A 21620-nucleotide genomic window follows, 5' to 3' on the forward strand; every position below is an offset into this window, starting at 1 on the left:
CCCGGGGACTTATCAGCCTTCAGACTCAACAGTCTATCCAACGCTGTTTTTTACCTAATATAAATTTCCTTCAGTTCATCCTTTACCCTAGTTCCTTTGGCCACTATTACATCTGGTAGATTGTTTGTGTCTTCCCTAGTGAAGACAGATCCAAAGTACCTATTCAACTCGTCTGCCATTTCCTTGTTACCCATAATAAATTCACCCGTTTCTGTCTTCAATGGCCCAATTTTGGTCTTAACTATTTTTTTGCTATTCACATACCTAAAGAAGCTTTTACTATCCTTTATATTCTTGGCTAGTTTACCTTCGTACCTCATTTTTTCTTGGCATATTGTCTTTTTTGTTATCTTCTGTTGCTCTTTAAAAGCTTCCCAGTCCTCCGGTTTCCCGCTCATCTTGAAGCTGGAGTGGATGAGTTGGAGGGGCGAAGATGGGTCGGGGGAGTTCTGATGCCAATCCAACTTACCCAGGTGTAAGAGTGGGTCACTCTAAGCACTGAGCCGATTTGGGAGGATTTGCCAAGCGAGGCCCAGGCCCTAGTGCGAGGTACAATACGCTATTTGGATAATCTAAATGCTGGCCCAGACAGACAGAAAAGGCAGGGTGTCAAGAGTCTGGCGAGGATGGATAGTTCTAAACGCCAAGCTGATTTGGAGAGGTTGAGAATGGCTTCTCTGGCAGCAAAGTCTAGGCCTGGAGTGATTCCCCATGGCGGGGCCTGGTTCCTAGTGGGAGGTTCGGATGGATTTAAATACCAACCCAGATAGTCTGGGGGCTTCTGTCTCCGTGACGCTAAAGCTGTAAGATTGCCCCAGCTGCTGTGCTTCATGCCTGCGAACTTTGCAGCAACTTGTTCCGCTGATATGATGAACTGCATACCGAGGCTTTAGGCCTACTCCAAGCTGTTCCGGGGATTTGGATCTAAGGACTCAATTTGATTTGGAATGCTGCTGCTGTTCTTGCTTCTGTTGTTTGTATGATTTGTTTTGTTTCTTTTCTCTTTCTCTGTGGGCACTAGGGTTGGTCTTTTTTTTCCCCCTAATTGGTTTCTTTCGGGTTCCTCGTTTTGCAACTGTTAAACAAATCTCAAGGTTGTATAATTTATACATTTTTTGATGATAAATACACTTTAAATCTCTGAATATTTCATGCTTTTCCTTTTGATGTGCATCTGAAAATGGAGCGTTCCACTAATGAGAGAAAAAGGAAAATCTACCACTAAACCTGAACTGTTTGAATGAATAATTAGTGATAAATATGGCTTATTATTTATTTGGAAGTGAGAGGGGCAGCAGATTAGATTGGCTCCCAATACTGAAATCTGTCCACTGAAACATTGATACCAGCATCAGATGATATCTCTGATTAGTTTGTTGATACCTACCATCTGTGTTCTTATCTGAAGAGCTAACCACTTGGGTACTGAAGTTAGTGTAGGTAGCTTGTACTTAAAGAAAGAACACTCTTGGCATTATATCTGAGTGTTACTATCTTTTGATAAATCTGTATGATGGGCCCTGCAGGTTACTTAAACCATTAAATTATAATGGAGATTTTTAAAATTTATTACCTTATAAAATAAACTTCCATGTGCAATTTGTTGACAATCTTGGAATATGAGCCAAATGCAGAAAATTTGGATTAGATTGGGGTGCGCACTGTGGTCAGCATGGAGCCAAAGGCCTGTGGAGTATTACTCTGACTCCATAATGCAATAGTTGCATTTCAGCTTTGAGAGCCATGTCATATCTAGAAACAGTAGAATTGAGTGAAAATTACATTATTCTAACAAGCTAAGATTTTCTCTGGTTGATAAAATAAAATTTAAAGCTAGATTCTAGATGCTGAGGTATGAAAAAATAGAGCAACTTTCAAAGTAGATACTTTGTTAGTTGCTGCCTGAAGATCTTCATTTAGACAATGTTGTTAAAGCAAGTTTGTCCTTGTCATTACAGAGATGGAGAAAAGCGTAAAGTGGAACTATTAAATCCTCCAGAAGGCTCTGAACCAGGAGAGCGGGTGTTTGTGGAGGGATTTGAAAATGGTACAGCAGATGAAGAACTGAAACCAAAGAAAAAAGTATTTGAGAAGTTGCAGGTAATATTTGTGCCAGAAAGCCTCCAGAATATACCCTTGCAGGAAGTGAGCAATAAGCATGTCTTGTGATAACAAGAATTAAGAAATTGAGCAGTTTTAATATAAGACAATGAGACATTGGAGCAGAATTAGCCCACTTGGCCCATTGAGTCTGCTCCGCCATTAAATTATGGCTGATTTATTGTTCTCCTGCCCCTTACCTTTGAAACCCTCAGTAATCAAGAACCTGTCAACCTCTGCTTTAAATACACTTAATGACTTGGCCTTAGTGGCAATGAATTTCACAGATTCACCATCGTCTGGTGAAAGAAATTCCTTCTCATCCCTGTTCTAAATAGAAGTCTCTCTATTCTGAGGCTGTGCCCTCTGGTCTAAGACTCACCAGCTATAGAAAGCATCCTCTCCGCATCATCTCTAGACCTTTTAACATTAGAAATTTTTCAGTGAGATGCCCCTCATTCCTCTAAATTTCAGCAAGTACAGGCCCAGAGCCATCAAACCCTTCTCATATATTAACTCTGTCATTCCTGGAATCATTGTCTTGAACCATTGCTGTTCTCTTTTTAATAAAATACAGTACTGTGCACTGTACCATAATAATTTTATATATTGCACTGTACTGCTGCCACAAAGATAAATTTCATGACATGTGAGTGATGATTAACCTGGTTCTGATATGGGTCTCTGTTGTGGACTGGAGAGTGGGAAAAAGGCAGGGAGAGGGGAATTAAGGTTGGGAAAAGGGGGAGGGAGGGAGACATTCTGTAACAGTCAGTTAACCGATTGTTTGAAATCATATGACCTTGGCTGGTGACTCAGACTGGGTGTGTCTGCACCTGGGCCACATACCGCCCTGGCACTCCTCTACCACCTGTCCTATACCCTTCCTGCTGCGCTCCACCCTCACCACTGCTCCATGTTGATGAATACAGTACTGTGCAGAAGTCTTAGGCAGCCCAGTTATGTGTATGTTCTGAATTTATTTGTGAAAATATAGAAAAATTGGAATTGTGAAAGCAAATAAATGTAATTGTCTAGCCTGATGTACAGAGTAGCTTTAGGATTTGTATGGGTTGAGGAAGTTGTTACCAAGTAATAAATTCATTAAGGTTCAGGTGCCTTGCCGTTTGGCGTAGGCGGGCATATCTCTCCATTCATCACTGTCCTGACCCTCCGAATTGTAGTTGTTGCCTCCCCTGTTTCTAACCATGATGTTAATCTTGTCTATCAATTTCCTTCTCTGTCTGCCTGTGCTTCTTTTTCCTTCCAGCTTTCCAGTTGTAACTAAATGTTCCAACGTCTCTCTTCGCATGATGTGTCCAAAGAATTTTGATTGCTGTTTTCTGATTTTTTTTAAATGAATGTATGTTTTGTTTTTGTTCTCAGTAGAATTCATTAAGGTAATGCAGTAGAACAGAGTGATCTAGGAATAATGGTGCATAGTTCCCTGAAGGTGGAATCTCATGTGGTTAGGGTGGTGAAGAAAGCTTTTGGTATGCTGGCCTTTATAAATCAGAGCATTGAGTATAGGAGTCGGGATGTAATGTTAAAATTGTACAAGTTATTGGTAAGGCTGAATTTGGAGTATTGTCACTGGTCACTGAATCATAGGAAGGATGTCAACAAAATAGAGAGGGTACAGACAAGATTTACTAGAATGTTACCTGGGTTTCAGCAGCTAAGTTGCAGAGGAAGGTTGAACAAGTTAGGTCTTTATTCTTTGCAGCGTAGAAGGTTGAGGGGGGACTTGATAGAGGTATTTAAAATTATGAGGGGGATAGATAGAGTTGACATGGATAGGCTTTTTCCATTGAGAGTAGGGGAGATTCAAACAAGAGGACATGAGTTGAGAGTTAGGGGGCAAAAGTTTAGGGGTAACACGAGGGGGAATTTCTTTACTCAGTGGTAGCTGTGTGGAACGAGCTTCCAGTAGAAGTGGTAGAGGCAGGTTTGGTATTGTCATTTAAAGTAAAATTGGATAGGTATATGGACAGGAAAGGAATGGAGGGTTATGGGCTGAGTGTGGGTCAGTGGGACTAGGTGAGAGTAAGCATTTGGCACGGACTAGAAGGGCCAAGATGGCCTGTTTCCGTGCTGTAATTGTTATATGGTAAGACTTAAATGTGTGTTCATGGGTTGGTTGTTTATTTTCCATTTTACCTCTAGTGGGCAGTATTGGCCTTTTAACTGATCAGATTTGTTAGTGACAGTTGACTTCACTTCCTGAGCCTGGCATCCTTAACTGATAATTTGTATTTGTGCAGTTTACTTCAAAGCTCTGCCTTAATTTTCTACCTGGAATAAAATTATTCACGTTCATAGGAGAGGATGGCCCTACCTGTACTACTTTAATCTTGGCAATGTTATGGCATTCACTGTGAATCTAACTGTGTCTTCTGATATCTGCATATGCACAGTTCATCAGAAGCCAGGAAATTCCTTTGAACCTTGTACTGCAACTGAAATTGCGGTTTTGGTCACAGTGTCAGAGGAAAGGTGGGGTTAATCTGGAAATAGTGCAGGAAGTGGCCAGGATCAGCAGGTCTGAGTTATGGACAGGCTTGGTCCCCATTGCTTGAAACATAACGGATGACCTTTATAGGAATGTAGAAGTATAGTAGGCATGGTTCAGTGGGATGTTAAGTGTTGGGCTGAAGAGCCTGTACTTGTGCTGTATTGAACCATGACTCGATGCTGTCTTGTTTCTCCATAAATAGTTTTGTAGCCTTTGTAAAACAAGAACAAACTCACTGCAAGTTGTAAACTTAAGAATTTTCATAAATAAAAATTCATGAGTATTACTATATCATGCAGGTGGGGGTTAAGTGAGTTTTTACAGGAATTATTAGTGATCGTGCAACTAATAAACCTCTTTGGCCCTGAAGTTGCAAAAGATTTTTTTGTAGTCTTGCTCTCCTTTAACAAAATAATTACCTTTTATAAAAAACAAAATGTATTGGTGAGAATTACTTGACTGATAAAGGACCCTCACTGCTGATCATGGAAACAGTAAGTTCCCTTGAGAGAGCTCTGTCAGATCAGATGTGGGACTAGTAGCAACCTCTAGAGGCTGAGGTAGTTGACAATCGCCGTTCCTTTGCACACAGTAAATTAGTGGTCATGATCCTATTCAGTCTCAGGTAGAATTTTCTAAGTTTGACATGCAAGGTGACAATGTCAGGACAATTCCCTAAAAGATATGCCACCAATTCTGCATCATAATTTTGGAATTATTAAGATAATTTTGGAATAATGTCCAAACCTTTGCGAGGAAAACTTTAGTTCAAATACATCACTTGTAGATTTAATCTGGTATAGTCCAGACATTAACATTAATAACTCCTAACGTAGAATTTTGTGTAGCACAAAAGAGGACAATATGGACTCTGCTATTTCTTCGCTCTGTTGGAACAATCCAAAACTAATCCTTGAAGAAACATTTATCTCTTTTGCACATTCCATTACTGCTGTTAAATGTTGCACAAAGATAATTTTCTAAAATCAATGCTTATTTATTTTACAGGTAGATTTCAGGATTTCGGATGACTGCATTGCCCAGTGGCAGGGGAAGAACTTCATGACAAAACTTGGTGCCATTACATGTAAATCGCTAAAAGGAGGAAGTATAAGTTAATTAATACATCCTACTTGAAAGTACAAAGATTGCTTTTTGTCTGGCTTTAAGGCTTCAGCTCCAGCCCTGTACAGTTGAGGACATTATTGCAGTCTCTCAGCTGAAACACATACTATGTTGACTTCTAGTGGTGAAATCATGAAATAATGAAATATCAAGGAATTAAATAAAGGTTATTAATCTTGGAATAATCACATTCTCATTAATAGTATCTAATATACCAATTATCAATGTGTCAGAATGCATTTATTGCTAAGGTGACATCCTTGCAGTGCATCAGTCATTTCATCGGCATGTACCTTGTGTCTAAGTTGAGATGTTTGATAGTTGGCTCACTAGACACTCAAGTAATTAGATAGTAAAAGTCCACTATCTGCTAATTATAAATATCATAGTTGGTATATAGCCCTGATAAAGTCCAAACAGCAGAAGGAATACAGCATCTCATAAACTAACCTCCTCCTAGCACACCAACAGGCATCTTCTGCCCTGTAGCTGGGAAAAAGTCTGTGCTTCCCATGGTGCCATCATTAGCCACTTGTAAACCCACAAACAGGAGCAGAATTTGACTTTTATCTTGAGGAATTCCTCAGGAAGAATGTTTATATTCATTAAAGCCCACATAACTAGTGGTATTAATTTGACTATACCTCTAAATTTCATCGGAATGACTTTTGGTTTCTTTGGCCTCGTAGTACTCCCTAGCTTAAATTGAATATACGTAGACTATCTGTAAACGTCTGTAACTTGCCTTCATTCCTTAAGGTAAATGAGTAATTAAGTTCATGCAGCCTCAGAGCCTGCTTTGATATTTATCTTCTGTGACTTTTGTTAATGGGGGGGGGGGGGGGGGAGGTGTCAGTAACCCGGTTTAAATCTTGACCTCTGGTGCTGTCTGGGGTTTTTGTGCATTCTCCCTGAGACTGTGCTCTAGTTTCTTCCCACATTCCAAAAAAAAAAGTGGGATGGTTAATTGGCTATTGTAAATTGCTCCACAAGTGTACAGTAGGTGTGGTGGACTGTGGAGGAGTTGAAGGGAATGTAGGGAGAATAACATGGTATTAATATAAATGCATGCTTACCAGCTGGGCAGGTTCTGGGGCTGGAGGGTGTCTTTCCATGCTGTGTGACTTTACTGATTGTGATTCATGTCACAATTATATTGGGTGGGACTACACTGTGTTGAGAACAGTTTTGGGTTGGCTTCCATCAAATTGGATGTACATGTCACAGAGAATGATGATTCACCAAGCTGGTTCCTGGGAAAGCAGGCTTGCTGTATGAACAGACATCGAGTAGGTAAGTTTTGAATTCTCTACCATCGAGAAGAATTAGAGGTAATCTCGCTGAGATTTTTAAAAATTCACAGGAGTTAGTGCAGAGGAGATTTTTTTCCCTCGTTATGGTGTCTCAAACCAGGGTTCCTTGGTTTTGCTCGTGTTGAGTGTGAGGTTGTTGTTGTGACTGACGAAATCGGAAGGATTATTCTAAAGTGGATTGTTCCTTTAAATGAGAGAGCGAGTGAGCGAATAGCGAAAAAGGGGAAAGTCATTTAGGGCTGAGATTAAAATTGAAATGAGGTAAAAGAGCTGCCATGAACTTGAAAGGCAGAGCAAACTTGAAGGGCCAGATGCTAATTCTTATAAGACGTAATGTGCAAGAAAATGGACTATAACCAGATTTCATTGTGTACTTGTGATCCATAGAATGCACGTCTGAGTTTGCAGCAGTAAGACATTGCATGTTCTAGCAAGGAATTTGTCATTGCATCAGAGATATCACCAGCTGCCAAGACCTATGTTAAACTTTCAGTTTATTCTGACATTTAAATGATTTGAGACGTCTTAAATTTTATGTTATATAAATGATAAAATAATCTTTTAAAAATTAAGCAACGGAAATTGTTTTTCCTAAGAATTGATTGGGACCCAGAAATTCTTTGCTTTACTTCTCTAAATCTAAGTTGCCTCAAGCTCTAGTTGGGACAGAATGTATCAATGCACTTGTAACTTAGATATGCTGATCATAAGTGAAAACAATTTCTTTAATATTTAAATGTCTGCAATTTCTGTTTTGTGTATTGAAGAAATAGGGAGTTTTTAAATTATTTTGAGAAAGAACAAAATAATCAGCCTCTTTTTTAAACTATGAACTCTGTTGGAAACTAATTGGAGGTGATTGATATGTTTCAATTAAAAACAATCAGTATAATTTTTATTTTTTTTAATTAATTTAGTTAGTTGACCTCCAAGACCTATTGCAAGTGTAACTTGGGAATCATGATGCTCTATTTTATGCATGTGTAGGTGGTTTGGCTTTGTAACAGCTCTCCATTTAGTTATGCGCTCTTTACTTTTTGATGAATATTGTTCATATGTAAGGTGCAAAGACCAATTCTAATAAACCAATTGCTCCTGCTGGCGGCCTAGCACGGGTTGTTACCCTTGTGTGATGCGCCCTGCAATCACTCCAGTAGTGATGTTCCACAGAGTTGAAGAAATATATTAGATCCTTTATTACAACTAGCAAACCAAACAGTCATGAAGTGATGCAGTTAAGCATAACTAAGTGGTCAAAAAAGATGTGATATCCGGCGGTCCCCAGAACAAAACACAAATGCATAACTTATAGCCTTCACTTCTACCACACCCCCACTTGAATGACTAGTTCTTATACACATGCAACAGATGCTATGTTTCTACTTAAGATTTGCTCGAAAGCCACCCCACTAGGGATAATGTTATTGTTTACTTCAAATGGCCTGTTAGTTGAGTGTAACTGATAATAATTGAACCATAACCTATACATGTTGCCTTTAGAATTAAAACACAAAGGGTGTTGGTTATAGAAAACCCAAAGACCAGTTGCACACATTAAAACAAATCAGCAGGAATTATACACAAATCAGAGAGCATGCACAAATTCAGATGTGAATACGTGTAAAACATGGATGGAGCACTCACTCACATAGTTTGCATTTTAATGAAAACTAATTGGTTGTGGGTATTGGTCTTTCAAGTAGGCATTTGAATTTAATACATTTACCACCTTTCCATTTTCGGACTTACAAGTAAACTTTCTGGCAAACTTTAGATAGGACCAATACTCAGTGTCCCAAGAAAAGCCAGGGGAGTGTAATTAGTTGGAGAGTTCTTTCAGAAAGCCAGCATATGTATGATGCTTTGTTCAAATTTAGAGTTGTGTGCATGTTGTATATTGAAATTGCTTATGGAAGGGTCTGTTTCTGAATTTAAATATATCAAAATCACATTTAATATCATCTGCATGTGCCATGAAATGTCATTATGTGACAAACTTTATGCAATACATAATAAAGAACCTAAACTATATATATTTTAAATAAGTAGTGCCAAAAGAAACAAAAAATAGTGAGGTAGTGTTCATGGGTTCAATGTTCATTCAGAAATCTCATGGCAGAGAGGAAGAAGCTGTTCCTGAATCATTGCATGTGCGCCTTCAGGCTTCTGTACCTCTTCTCCGATGATAGCAATGAAAGAGGGCATGTCCTGGGTGAAGGAGTACAACTTAGTTTTATTAAGTCATTAGTTTATCACATCTCCCATAGATAACCAGGTAATGATAGACGTAAGCCAAATGAAGCTTCCAGGTCAGGCAGCAGCTATGGGGAGGGATGAAGAGTCGGCTTTTTGAGCTGAGACCCTTCTTCAGGAGTTTCTGGATTTCTGCATTTAAATGTTCAGAAGTTGCTTTTTGATTTCCTTAGTTATAATCTGACCACAAATTACAACACTGAAATTTTCATTTCAAATTCTAGGCATTGGTTTTCATTCAGAAAGTACTACAAAATAAAATTGGTCTTTGTATTTTTATTACAGCTCATCGCTTTAAATGGCCTTAAAAGTACATCAGACAAATAATTCTGAAATACCATGGCTACTTTAGACAAATGTGCCAATAACAATGTCCCACAAATAGCAAGAAATAACAGGTTCAAGAACAGCTGCTTCCCTTCAACTATTTGGTTCTTGAAACAACTGGCAAAACCTTGATCACTATAGTTTAGCAACTATAATTACTTATCACTAAAATGGACTTTTTTTTAGTTCTAATTCTGGCCAAAACCTTGGTTCTTTATTCCCCTCTGTGGATGCTGCCTGACCTGTTGAGTTTCTCCAGTATTTTTTGTGCTTTACTCTGGATTTCCAGAATCTCTTGTTTTGGATTTTAATGACTAGAATATAAAAGTGGGGATGTATTGTTGAGGCTTTATAAAGCACTGTGAGGCCTCACTTGGAGTGTTATGAGCAGTTATGGATCCTTTTCTAAGAAAGGATGTGCTGACGTTGGAGAGGGCTCAAAGGAGGTTCGTGAAAATGTCCAGGATTGAATGGCTTTTCAGATGAGTGATGGACCTGGGCCTGTACTCACTAGAATGCAGAAGGGGTGGGGGGTGCTCTTTGAAACCTTTTGAATGTTGAAAGGCCTTGATAGAGTAGATTTGGAGAGGATGTTTCCTTGTAGTGGGGGAGTCTAAGACCAGAGGAGGCCAGCTTCAGCATAGAGGGGTGTCCTTTTAGAACAGAAATGAGGAGAAAATTCTTTAGCCAGAGAGTGGTGAGTGTGGAATTTGTTGCCACAGGCGGCTGTGGAGAGAGGCCAAGTCATTGGGTATATTTGAGGCAGAGGTTGATAGATTCTTGATTAGTCAGAACTAGATATAAACCTGAATTAGAGTCCAAATCTACAATCCGCTTCAATTAAACCTTGCTTTGGCAACATCTGCTGACAGCATTGAGAGGGAGGGAGAGAGAGAGGTCACTCAAATGCAAGAATGTTCCCTTGGGAGCAAAAAGTGTGAGACCACCATGCACAGACACCTTCAGCTGGCAGTCAGCGCTAACCACTCGATCGCCTTCTGCACCCTCATGGATAAAAATGAAATTTTTCATTTTGGTTCTTATCTGAGTGGTGAGAGATTGGGAAAAGGGAACACACAGTGAGACCAGGTGCCCTGTTCCAACACCACATATAGCGAAGATCATGTCTGTTATACAGTCTTAGGGAAGGAATCTCCATTTCACCTTTGAGAGAAGATGTTCTACAACTGCCACAAGGTATTTGAGGTAATCCTGGCAATAACTGTTCCCTGTGACAGAGAGAAGTAAGGCTCCTCTAATCTCCATTCTCCAGGTGATCACAACAATGGCGTGTGCAAGGTCCCCTTGCCTTGTCATTCTCTTGCTGGAGGAAATAAGGTTATGAATTTCTGCCTGAAGTACTTTTATACTTCAGCAGGAGTTTGGTGTGCTTCGATCCCCTTATGGTTTTCACTTGTCAAGTTATCTTATCAACTTCTTACCAGGGTGGGGTAATGGTGATACTGTAGCAGATGGTGTGGTGTAGGATGACGTTAAGGACAATCCTATCAAGGTCAAAATCTTGACTGAGGAGATTTTGCAAGGTGCTCCTTTCAGCAGTAGCTGCCTGCCGCATTCTCCATGATTAATTCTCAGGGCTATTTCTGTAAAACAAAGGCAAATGGGACTAGCCTGGATGGGCATCTTACTGCTCCATTTCTGTGCTATATGTTTACAAATCCTCCAAATCCATTTGCAGGATGCAGCTGCATCTTGGTTGGCAAGTCTGTGATAGGCCAGTCATGTCACATACTGTATGTTTGGCCACACAGAACATATACTCATGATCTAGCATGAGATTTCCAGGATACAGGAACTGTTTTCCTCATGTTCTCAATGTCTCTTTGAAAAACTAACATCCTCCAACTTAAGATTCTAAGTACATTCATTATCAAAGTATATATGCAGCACATAGCCCTGAAATTCATCTTCCTCACAATCATGAAACAAAGAAGAACCATGTTTCTTTGAACCTGTTTAAAAACAAACATCAAACCCACCCCACTACCCTGTGCAAAAAAAAAATTGTTCAAACGGCAACAAAATATATGGGAGAAAACAACATAAAGCACAAAATCAAAAGACGTATTTCAGTACAGTTTGGCCCAGTGTTTCACTATCTGGAAGCTACCCCGATTCAAAAGTTGCCCAAAAGTAATAACAAAAAAGTAGCAACCAGGACTACAACTAGAAACTAGAACATCATAAACCTGAATTAGAGTCCAAATCTACAAATCATGCCGATTAAACCTTGTTCTGGGGCCATCTGCTGACAGCATCGAGGGAAAGAACGATCACTTGAATGCAAGGACTTCTCCCCGGGAGCAGCAAGTGAGAGACCACCATATACAGATGCCTCCTCCTGCAGCAGTGAGCTGGAGGATTGAAATCACCTGCCTTGATGATTTCAATCTTCCTCTGAGAGATAGATTTTAATTGTAATTGGTGAATAAATTATTCATTTGTTGCTCCTAGATTTATATCTGAGCAGATATAAAGTCCTCACACCATGTTTCATACAAATCCAATTCGTAACTGAGGCTCTCAAGAAATGTTTAATGATCAGGTAATCAAGACATTGTATTAAATTTCACTTGAAGTTCATGACTTTGTGATGGGGTGTAGATATTCCAATATGACATATCAGCTGGTAAAATAGATCAAAGGATGGCAACTATCCTTTACATTCACAGTAACTACTTAAAAGAAATAAATACACACGCTTGACATTTTCTTTATTAAAACAGACTCCAGAATTTTCTTTTTTGAACTTATCTTCATGTTCTGTTTCCATTGTCTTACTACCTGGAGACTTTTTATCTTTGACCAATGGATGAAGTTAATCAAAAGTGAAGATTATTAAGGGATTGGACACGCTGGAGGCAGGAAGCATGTTCCCACTGATGGGTGAGTCCAGAACTAGAGGCCACAGTTTAAGAATAAGGGGTAGGCAATTTAGAACAGAGATGCGGAAAAACTTTTTCACCCAGAGAGTGGCGGATATGTGGAATGCTCTGCCCCAGAAGGCAGTGGAGGCCAAGTCTCTGGATGCATTCAAGAGAGAGTTAGATAGAGCTCTTATAGATAGCGGGGTCAAGGGATATGGGGAGAGGGCAAGAACGGGGTACCGATTGTGTATGATCAGCCATGATCACAGTGAATGGCGGTGCTGGCTAGAAGGGCCGAATGGCCTTCTCCTGCACCTATTGTCTATCGAATAATTAGATTGATTTTAATTGATCAAAGTTCAAAGTAGATTTATCAAAGAACATAAATGTCATCATATACAACCCTAAGATTCATTTTCTTTTAGGCATACACAATAAATCCAATAACCATAATACAATTAATGAAAGACTGCACCAACGGGGCGGACAGCCAGTGTGCAAAAGACAACAAACTGTGCAAATACAAAAAGAAAAAAAGTAAATAATAATAAGTAAATATTGAGAACATGAGATGAAGAGTCCATAAAGGTGAATCTTTGATGGACTGAGCCATATCCACTACTTGTAGGTTTTTCTGTTCTAGGGCATTGGTGTTTCCATACAAGGCTACAATGTGACCCATCCACCACACATCTATAGAACTTGGTCAGAGTTTTAGGTGACATGCTGAACTTTTGCAAACTTCTAAGGAAGTAGAGGTGCTGCCAGGCTTTCTTTGCAATGGCACTTGCATGCTGGACCTACAATAAGCCCTGTGAAATGTTAATTCGACCCTCTCCACCTCCGATATCCTGATGAGGACTGGCTCATGGTCCTCTGGTTTCCTCCTCCCGAAGTCAATAATCAGCTCCTTGGTCTTGTTGACATTGAGACAGATTGTTGTTGTGGCACCACTCAGCCAGGTTTTCAATCTCACTCCTCTTCAACTCCTTTGATTGGGCCAATGATAGTGGTGTCATCAGCAAATTTAAATATAGCATTGGAACTGTGCCTAGCCACAGTCACAAGTATAAAGCAAGCAGAGCAAGGGACTAAGCATACAGTGATGCACCTGTGCCGATGGTGCTGATTAACAAGACAGATGTTATCAAGTTCTTCATACAATTTGCATGAACATCGTGTCAGAAAAGTATTCTGTAACTCTACAGGCAGCAGTTGTGGAGGAAGAAATAAAGTTAACAATTCAGGTGAATGCCTGCATCTTACTAGGGTGTGGGTGGCACGCCTCCTGATCGTCATCGGTGTCAATCTTCAACAGAGCACATCAGAGATAATATTTTAGGTTATTGACAAATCGTTGACCCAAAACATTGTCTTTTCCTGTAAATTATTTCTCAAGTACTTGCTGATTTGATTTCAGATTTCTACCGTCTGTAGTATTTTGCTTTTGGATTACTGTTCCATTTGTTCTGAATTTTTTTTGTTTTAGGCCTATCCTCAGAAACCTGAAGATAAATGTTGAAATAATTATCCATTTATGGAGTTTATCACAGAGTGTATAGAGTTAAGAACACCTCACTCCTTTTGAGGGAGAGCTTGACTGAGATAAAACAGCATGTTTTGAATCACTGAAAGTTCGATCATTCTAAAACTTCAAGCCTAGAATTAACTCATCCTAGAGCTTCAAAGTGCATGTTTAGGTCAATTAAATTTAAACAATTGATCCAACAAAATATAATCACCAAGCTGAACCAAAGTGATGAATACATTATCCGTAAGTGCAGTTGAAGACAACAGTCTTGCCATCAAAAAGTACAAGACAATTATTCATTTTAACACTAGGAATTAATATAATTGTACATTATACGTTAATATCTCAGTTGAAAATTCCTTCAAAACACAAGTTTATCACACATATGTCTTCTTCTGAAGAGCTGTATAACCATGGTCCGTTTGTGATTCCAATTTATAATATTTTAATATTCCTGGCATTGAGGTGCTATTCTCTGACAATTGCAAATGGAAGAAAAAAGATATCTGGGTGCAGATCTCCTCGTGTTTGGTTGCTGTTATTTGGTCTTTAATACCCCAGTGAACGGTCAGAACAAAAGGAGTTGAGAAGGCTAATTTCTAGAAGGTCCTTGACAAAACTTAAGCAGCACCCTGCTCACTAGGGAGAGAGAAAAAATACAAAAAGACATGGCACTCCACCCATTTCAACACCTAAGTATCTCAGCAGGAGACATAACGATGTTTGCCCTCGACTGCACCAGTAATCGCCTCAAACAAAAAACCCCCATCAGTTTCAACGGGAAGGTCAACGTGGAAGCTCTCAGTGATATCACAAAGCCGCCTTTGTCTGCCAGCGGGTAGCCCACAAGGTTTTCGTGACTCGTGGGCGTTTGGCAAGCCTCGGGGCCCATGAGGACTGAAGGGAGGGGAGAGCACGATGGGCGAGACGGCTTGGCGGGCTCTGTCACGGCGGAGCGGCGTCTCGCGGGAACCGGCGCGCTTTCCCACAAGGAGAAGCGCGCGGTGAAAGCCGAACTGTGAGTGTTTATACTCGATGTTGTCTCGGAAATTCTCACTCGGCAAGAGGCATTTTTCTTTCATCGTTCACCCCGCCCTATCCTTCGGTCATTTCCTCCCTCGTGTTTCGTTTTCCCCTCACGCGTTCCTTTCCTCTCATTCGCAGCCTGCTTTTTCCACTTCATTCTTTTGTCCCCCCCCCCCCCCCGCCGCCCCATCACACAGTCTCCATCTCCTCTCCACAGAATACACCCAAATATCATCCATTTGCACCAATCATGCCCCCTCCCTGCCAACATCCCGGTCCAGCCATTCAATCCCTTCTGTTGCATAATGCGGAATGAAGTCGGGACGAAGCAGTGTACCGTGGTGGGAAAACTACTGGCGTGCTTCAATCCCCGTCGGGGTAACGGAGCTTGGAATCGCAAAAAGAGATTAAAACAGTCCGTTTAGTAATCAAAAAGCGAGCCTCCATGGAGACAGATCCGCCTTACTGGGGTGACGAAGGGAGGGAACTCCCTGGTCCTGGTGGGTTTCTTCCCCCAACCATTTCACCCATCTACGATTTAACTCCTCTCAGCCCTTCCCCTGCACCGCCGCTTGCAGGCTCGGGTCTGCGGGCTGCAAAAACTTCCAAGGAGTTCCAAGGAAAAAAATCCAAGGAGAGTGGGCTTTTGTCTTGAATGTGGCGGCCACACTGAGCCATTAGGTGCACATTTAGTTCAGAAATACCCTCGATCCCAGTGAATTTCTAGGCTACAACAGAAGGGGGGAAATCATAAAGCCCCTGTGTGTTAAACTTGACTTCAGTGAAATGAAAAACCAGTGCTTTTAATCGAATAGTCTTGATTCCTCACGCTGCTAAGCCGAGGGGATTCATTGCTCGCGTCCATTGCGCTGATCCATACGGCCGGCTGGCGGGAACTTGCAAGAGTTGGTGTGTTGGTCATCTTGCAGCTTCAAATGTGTGGAAGTTTTAGTGGCCGATGGTGAAAATCCCCCATGAAGAAGGGTCAGGGGAAACAAGGTGCGATTTTCCCCTCAGAACTGTGCTAACAAGGGGCATGCAGTATGGCCCAGACACAAGGACGAATAACAAATGTCTGACCTTGTGATACAAGTGTGATAGCAAGTCCTGCGAACGAGTCTTGCACAAATAAATGTTTTAAAAAAAAAACAGCAGCAGGCAGGGAAACTTTTGCTCTCCAACGAGGCAGGCCAGAAGAGAGAAAACCGGGCCCGTTAGCCGTAAACATCTGGGCGAGCCTTTCAGTATTGCTGTGATTCAATGCAGGTAAACTGGCATTTAGTTTAACAAATATGGGAAACAAAATAAGCTCAGGTTTGGGCTACTTGGGAACTGGGTGTTCATAAGTATAAAATTTCCTATTAAGTACGATCAGGAGACTGGTGTACCTCATTTAGACTTATAGAACAGTACAGCTCAGAAACAGGCCCCTTGGCCCATCCTGTCAGTACCTACCTATGTAAACTGCCCTCGCCCATTGACCATTGCCCTCCTTACCTTTATGATCCATGTACCTAACCAAACTTCTCTTGAACGTCGAAATCGAGCTCACATTCACCACTTGTGCTGGCAGCTCATTCCACATTCTCAGAGTGAAGACGTTTCCCCTCATGTTCCCCTTAAACTTTTCATCTTTCACCCTTAAAACATGACTTTTAGTTGTCGTCCCGTCCAACCTCAGTGGAGAACAGCCTGCTTGCATTAACCCTATCTATGCTGTCATAATTTTGTACACCTTAATCAAATCTCCTCTCAGTCTTCTATGATCTAAGGAATACAGTCCTACCCTATTCAGTCTTTCCTTATAACTCAGGTCCCCCGTAACATCCTTGTAATTTTTTTCTGTATTCTTTTCAACTTTGTTTACATCTTTCCTGTTGGGAGGTGACCAAAACTGCACACAATACTCCAAATTATGCCTCACCAATGTCTTGTACAACTTCAATATAACATCACATCTCCTGTACTCAGTACATTGAACTGTGAAGGCCAAAGTGCCAAAAGCTTTCTTTATGACCCCAACTACCTGTGACACCACTTTCAATGAATTATGGACCTCTATTCCCAGATCCCTTTGTTCTACCACACTCCTCAGTGCCCTACCTTTCACTGTGTGAGACCCAACCTTCTGTGAAGCTTGCTCATTGATGTCTACTTCTCCTGAAGCTGCAATTTAAATCCTGTTTAGAGTTTGGCAGGTGCAGTGTGACTTACGTAATTAAGTAATTTAACATAAGTTCCTTTAATGTTAGCATAAATGATTAAACTTGTTAATTGGTGGTATTTCAAGATACTTGATCAAAGACTTTGGTTATACCTCGTTTTGAATACTTAATTTAACTTTGTTACAGAAGTAGTCATCAGAGAAGTATAGCACAGAGACAGACCCTTCAGCCCATCTAGTCGATACCAAAACTATGTAACCTGCCTACTCCCATTGACCTGCACCGGGACCATAGCCCTCCATACCCCTACCATCCATGTACCTATCCAAATTTTGCTTAAATGTTGAAATCCAGCTTGCATGCACCACTTGTTCTTGCAGCTCATTCCACATCTCACTATCCTCTAAGTGGAAGTTTCCCCTCATCTTCCTCTTAAACTTCTCATCTTTCACCCTTAACTTATTACCTCTAGTCCCACTCAACCTCAGTAGAAAAGGCTTGCTTGTATTTACCCAATCTGTACCCCTAATTTTGTATACCTCTATCAAATATCCTCTCAATCTTCTATGTTTCAAGGAATGAAGTCCTAACCTATTCAATCTCTCCTTATAGCACAGGTCGTCCCAACCCGGCAACATCCTTGTAAACTTTCTCTGTACTCTTTCAACCTGATTTACATCTTTCCTGTAGGTAGGTGACCAAAACCGCACACAATATCCCAAATTAGGCCTCAGCAATGTCCTTCCTATACATGTGATAAATGTGAAGTACATGTGACAAATAAATGTAAATCTGTACATCAGTTCAATTACTCACTCGCTCCCTCCTGTACAGCTTAGCCCTCACTGCATGTGAGGGGGGTGGGGGCGTGATCTGTTGGGTTGAAATGTGCCCACGATATCTGATGGGCCGAGGGCAGTGGGGGATAAAGGGAAAGAAAAGAAGACAAGGACTAGGCTGGGGGGTTCCCAACCTTTTTTGTGCCATGGACCCCTACCATTAACTGAGGGGTCTGTTAACCCCAGGGTTAGGAACCCCTGGACACAACAATTTGGAGGTAACTTTATTTTTCTCTCCTGAATCTCTGCATGGATCATTTTAATTTCCCACTGATCATTACTGACATCAGCAACAATGCCTGTTTTTGATGCCTGGAAGATGATCAGGTCCTATGAGGTGAGGAAGGGGTTGGGGGAAGGGATGGTGGGGAGTGAGTCAAATCACACAGAGAGCAATGCTTACCAACTAATACCAGGACATGCAGGTAATGGGTCTTAGAACCTGATCATCTCTAGAGACATAGCAAGCCAACAGCCAATACACAAAGTCACCACACACAACCCTGAGATTCTTTTTCTTGCAGGCATACTCAATAAATCTATAAAATAATAATCATAACAGAATCCATGAAGAACAGCACCAAACTATAGAAGACAACAAACTGTGCAAATACAAAAAGAAGAAATAATAAATAAATAAGCAATAAATATCAAGAACATGAGAGGAAGGGTCCTTGAAAGTGAGTCTATTGACTGTGGGAACATTTCAATGATTGGGATGGTGAGGTTGAACCTTTGGTTGAAGAGCCTGATGGCTGAGGGGTAGTAACTGTTCCAGAACATGGCGGTGAGAGCTGTGAGGGACTTGTACCTTCTTCCTGATGGAAGCAGCGAGAAGAGAGTTTGTCCAGGGTGATCGGGTGGAGGGGGGGGGGGGGATCCCTGATGATGCAACTGCATTTCATTTAGATGTACTCAATGGTGGGGAGGGCTTTACCTGTGATGAACTGGGCCGTATCCACTCCTTTTTGTAGGATTTTCCATTCAAGGGCATACAAGTTCTAACCAACAGCTGGTCTTTGTAGACTTCCCAATAATACTAAACTCTGCTTTATATGGAGTCACATGAAGGAATGCAAATCTGGGGCAACAATCAAGTTGTTTAGTTGAATATGTCAAGATGTTAGTAACTGGTTAAAAGCATCACTTAATTTCCCTGACTGATGGTGACAAAGTAATCTTCTACATCTGAGACAACATAAGGTCATGTGCAGAACAGTGTCACATGCCTCAGGATCAGAAGGGTACAGAACTGGAACTGCCAGTGTCAAGAGCAGTCAACTGCATCATGAAGTGTCTTTGTAATCGCCTGCAGCATGGTAGAGATTTATCATCTGTGCTTCCTCTAACTTTTTTTGAAAACTTTCAGAGTTTTGTTCTTCTGTTGTAACAGATTTAATTAAATCTGTCCTTGGCAATTACTTATCAATTTCTGATATTAGTTCACTTCGTCCTTTGGATTTGTGAACAATTCAATATTCACTAGTAGAAGTTCTTAACTACCAGCCTGAGTTAAATGCCAAATTGAGAATCAGTGCTGAAACTTATCTTCAGCACCACTGTACCAATATTGGAAAGCGTCAGTATTCTTTTCTTTTAATAGAGTCATAGAAAAGAACAGCAAAGAAACAGGCCCTTTGTCCCATCTAGTCTGTGCTGAAACATTTAAACTGCCTACTCCTATCAACCTGCACCAGGACCATACCCCTACCATCCATGTACCTATTGAAACTTCTCTTAAACACTTATTACTTAACATTGCCAAAAGTAACAGCAGAGTATGAAATCCCATTCACAATTGATAAAAACTTGATTTTTCTGTTTTCCTCAGAGTATTTCTCAGAAATAGGGTTTTCAAACCCTGTTTATAAACAGAAGAGCAACAGACAAGGCCGTGTTCAGAAATTCATTGGGGAAATTCCTACTTGAAAAAAAGGAAACATTCTGTTTCATGTTTCCAGTAGTTACAGATGCAGCTATCCACAGGGTAGAGTGCCTCTAGCTGTAGAAAAACAGTAATATTTCACAAGCATATGTAAAATTTCCAACAAATATCACATAAGAACTGACTAGAGGAAGGTAATATTTGAATTGTTTTCTTCAGGAATATGAAGAATCTTTGCCTCTGCTTCTCCCCTGACTGTAGCTGTTGATTAGCCCTCTTCGTCAGCTTTAAACAACAATATTCAAGAAATAGCTGCTGTACAAAATTTTCAAGCAGCAAACATAGGCAATGAAATACACTATTCTCTAGTTCCAGTACTATGCAAAAGTCTTAGGTTTATATATATGTAGCTAGGGTGCCCAAGACTTTTGCACAGTACAGCATTTGCCAACATGGACCAGAGAGCGAGTTTATAAATCTGGTGGGAGCAAAGGACATTGGGAATGGCGAGGCTGCAGTTCTGCAGGAGGGGTGTGAGACAGGTTGCAGAGAAGGAGAGCCAGAGGCGAAGGGGGGGGTGGGGGGTATGGCACAGGTGCAGACACACCCAGCCCTGAGACACCAGGCAAGGTCATTTGATTCCAAACAATTGGTTTATTGACCATTACAGAATGCCTCTCTGGTTCTTCCTGCTCCCTTCCCTCTCCCCCTTCCCCTTTTCCAAACCATGTTTCCCCTCTCCCTGCTCCCTTCCCACTCTCAGTCTACAATAGAGACCCATATCAGAATCAGGTTTATCATCACTCACATATGTCAGCAGTAGGGTGCAATATATAAAATTACTACAGTACTGTGTAAAAGTCTTAGCTATATACTGCAAATGTGCCTAAGAGTTTTGCATAGTACCGTACATAGAACTATTCTGCTATATCTTCTAAACTCAGCAAAATAATCATCACCCAGAACAAAAATGCATTTATAAAGTGAGAATAGAATTTTAAGTGTATTTTACAACAACACAAAGGCCATGACAGTGAGTGATATAAATTTAGAGTTATACACACAGAAATGGGCCCATTCTATACTAATTCCATCTGTTACAGTCCACACTAGGTCTATGTCTGTCTATGTCTTCTCTATTTCAGTGCCTGTTTAAATGCAGTAATTGTACCTGACACCATCTCCTGTAGCAGAGAGTTAAAGGTAACTACGTAGAAGCAAATTTCCTTGCAAATCTTCTTTAAAGCTCCTCCTCTTATCTTCAATATATTCTTCTTCAGCTCATCACCCATACTGGAGCAGAGGCCACCGACTGCAACTTGCCAGAGTCCTCTGTCCTGGGCCAGTCTTTCACATTATCTCCAGGTGTAGACCATCTTCTTGGTGTATCCTTCCTCTCTCAGGGATGAGCACTTTGGTGCTTATGTTGGCATTTCTGTAGCACTGGGTTTTTACAGGATGGAGTTGCTAGCCTCGTGCAGTCGAGCTTCAGGCTGTCCATGACACAGTTGATCTTAGATATATGCACTCTTGCTTTTGATTTGATTGTCTATCCCACAACTTTATACACCTCTGTCAAGTCACTCCTGATCTTCTTTACTGTAGGGAAAACAAAACCAGCCTATCCAATTTCTACCCATGACTGAATTCCAG

At 40.8% G+C, this 21620-nt stretch overlaps 1 protein-coding gene across 2 annotated transcripts in view; it reads left to right on the forward strand.

Moving 5' to 3' along the window:
- yars1 (tyrosyl-tRNA synthetase 1) overlaps nt 1-5925 on the forward strand; it is a 55550-nt gene extending 49625 nt beyond the window's left edge. For both annotated transcript variants that reach the window (XM_073034443.1, XM_073034441.1), the window contains exons 13-14: nt 1959-2100; nt 5624-5925. In XM_073034443.1, the coding sequence (XP_072890544.1) occupies nt 1959-2100; nt 5624-5734 (253 nt within the window). In that variant the 3' untranslated portion in view covers nt 5735-5925. The remainder of the gene's footprint in view (nt 1-1958; nt 2101-5623) is intronic.
- The last annotated feature ends 15695 nt before the right edge of the window (nt 5926-21620 follow it).

This window comes from Hemitrygon akajei, chromosome 32, assembly GCF_048418815.1.
Source record: "Hemitrygon akajei chromosome 32, sHemAka1.3, whole genome shotgun sequence".
Lineage (NCBI taxonomy): Eukaryota > Metazoa > Chordata > Chondrichthyes > Myliobatiformes > Dasyatidae > Hemitrygon > Hemitrygon akajei.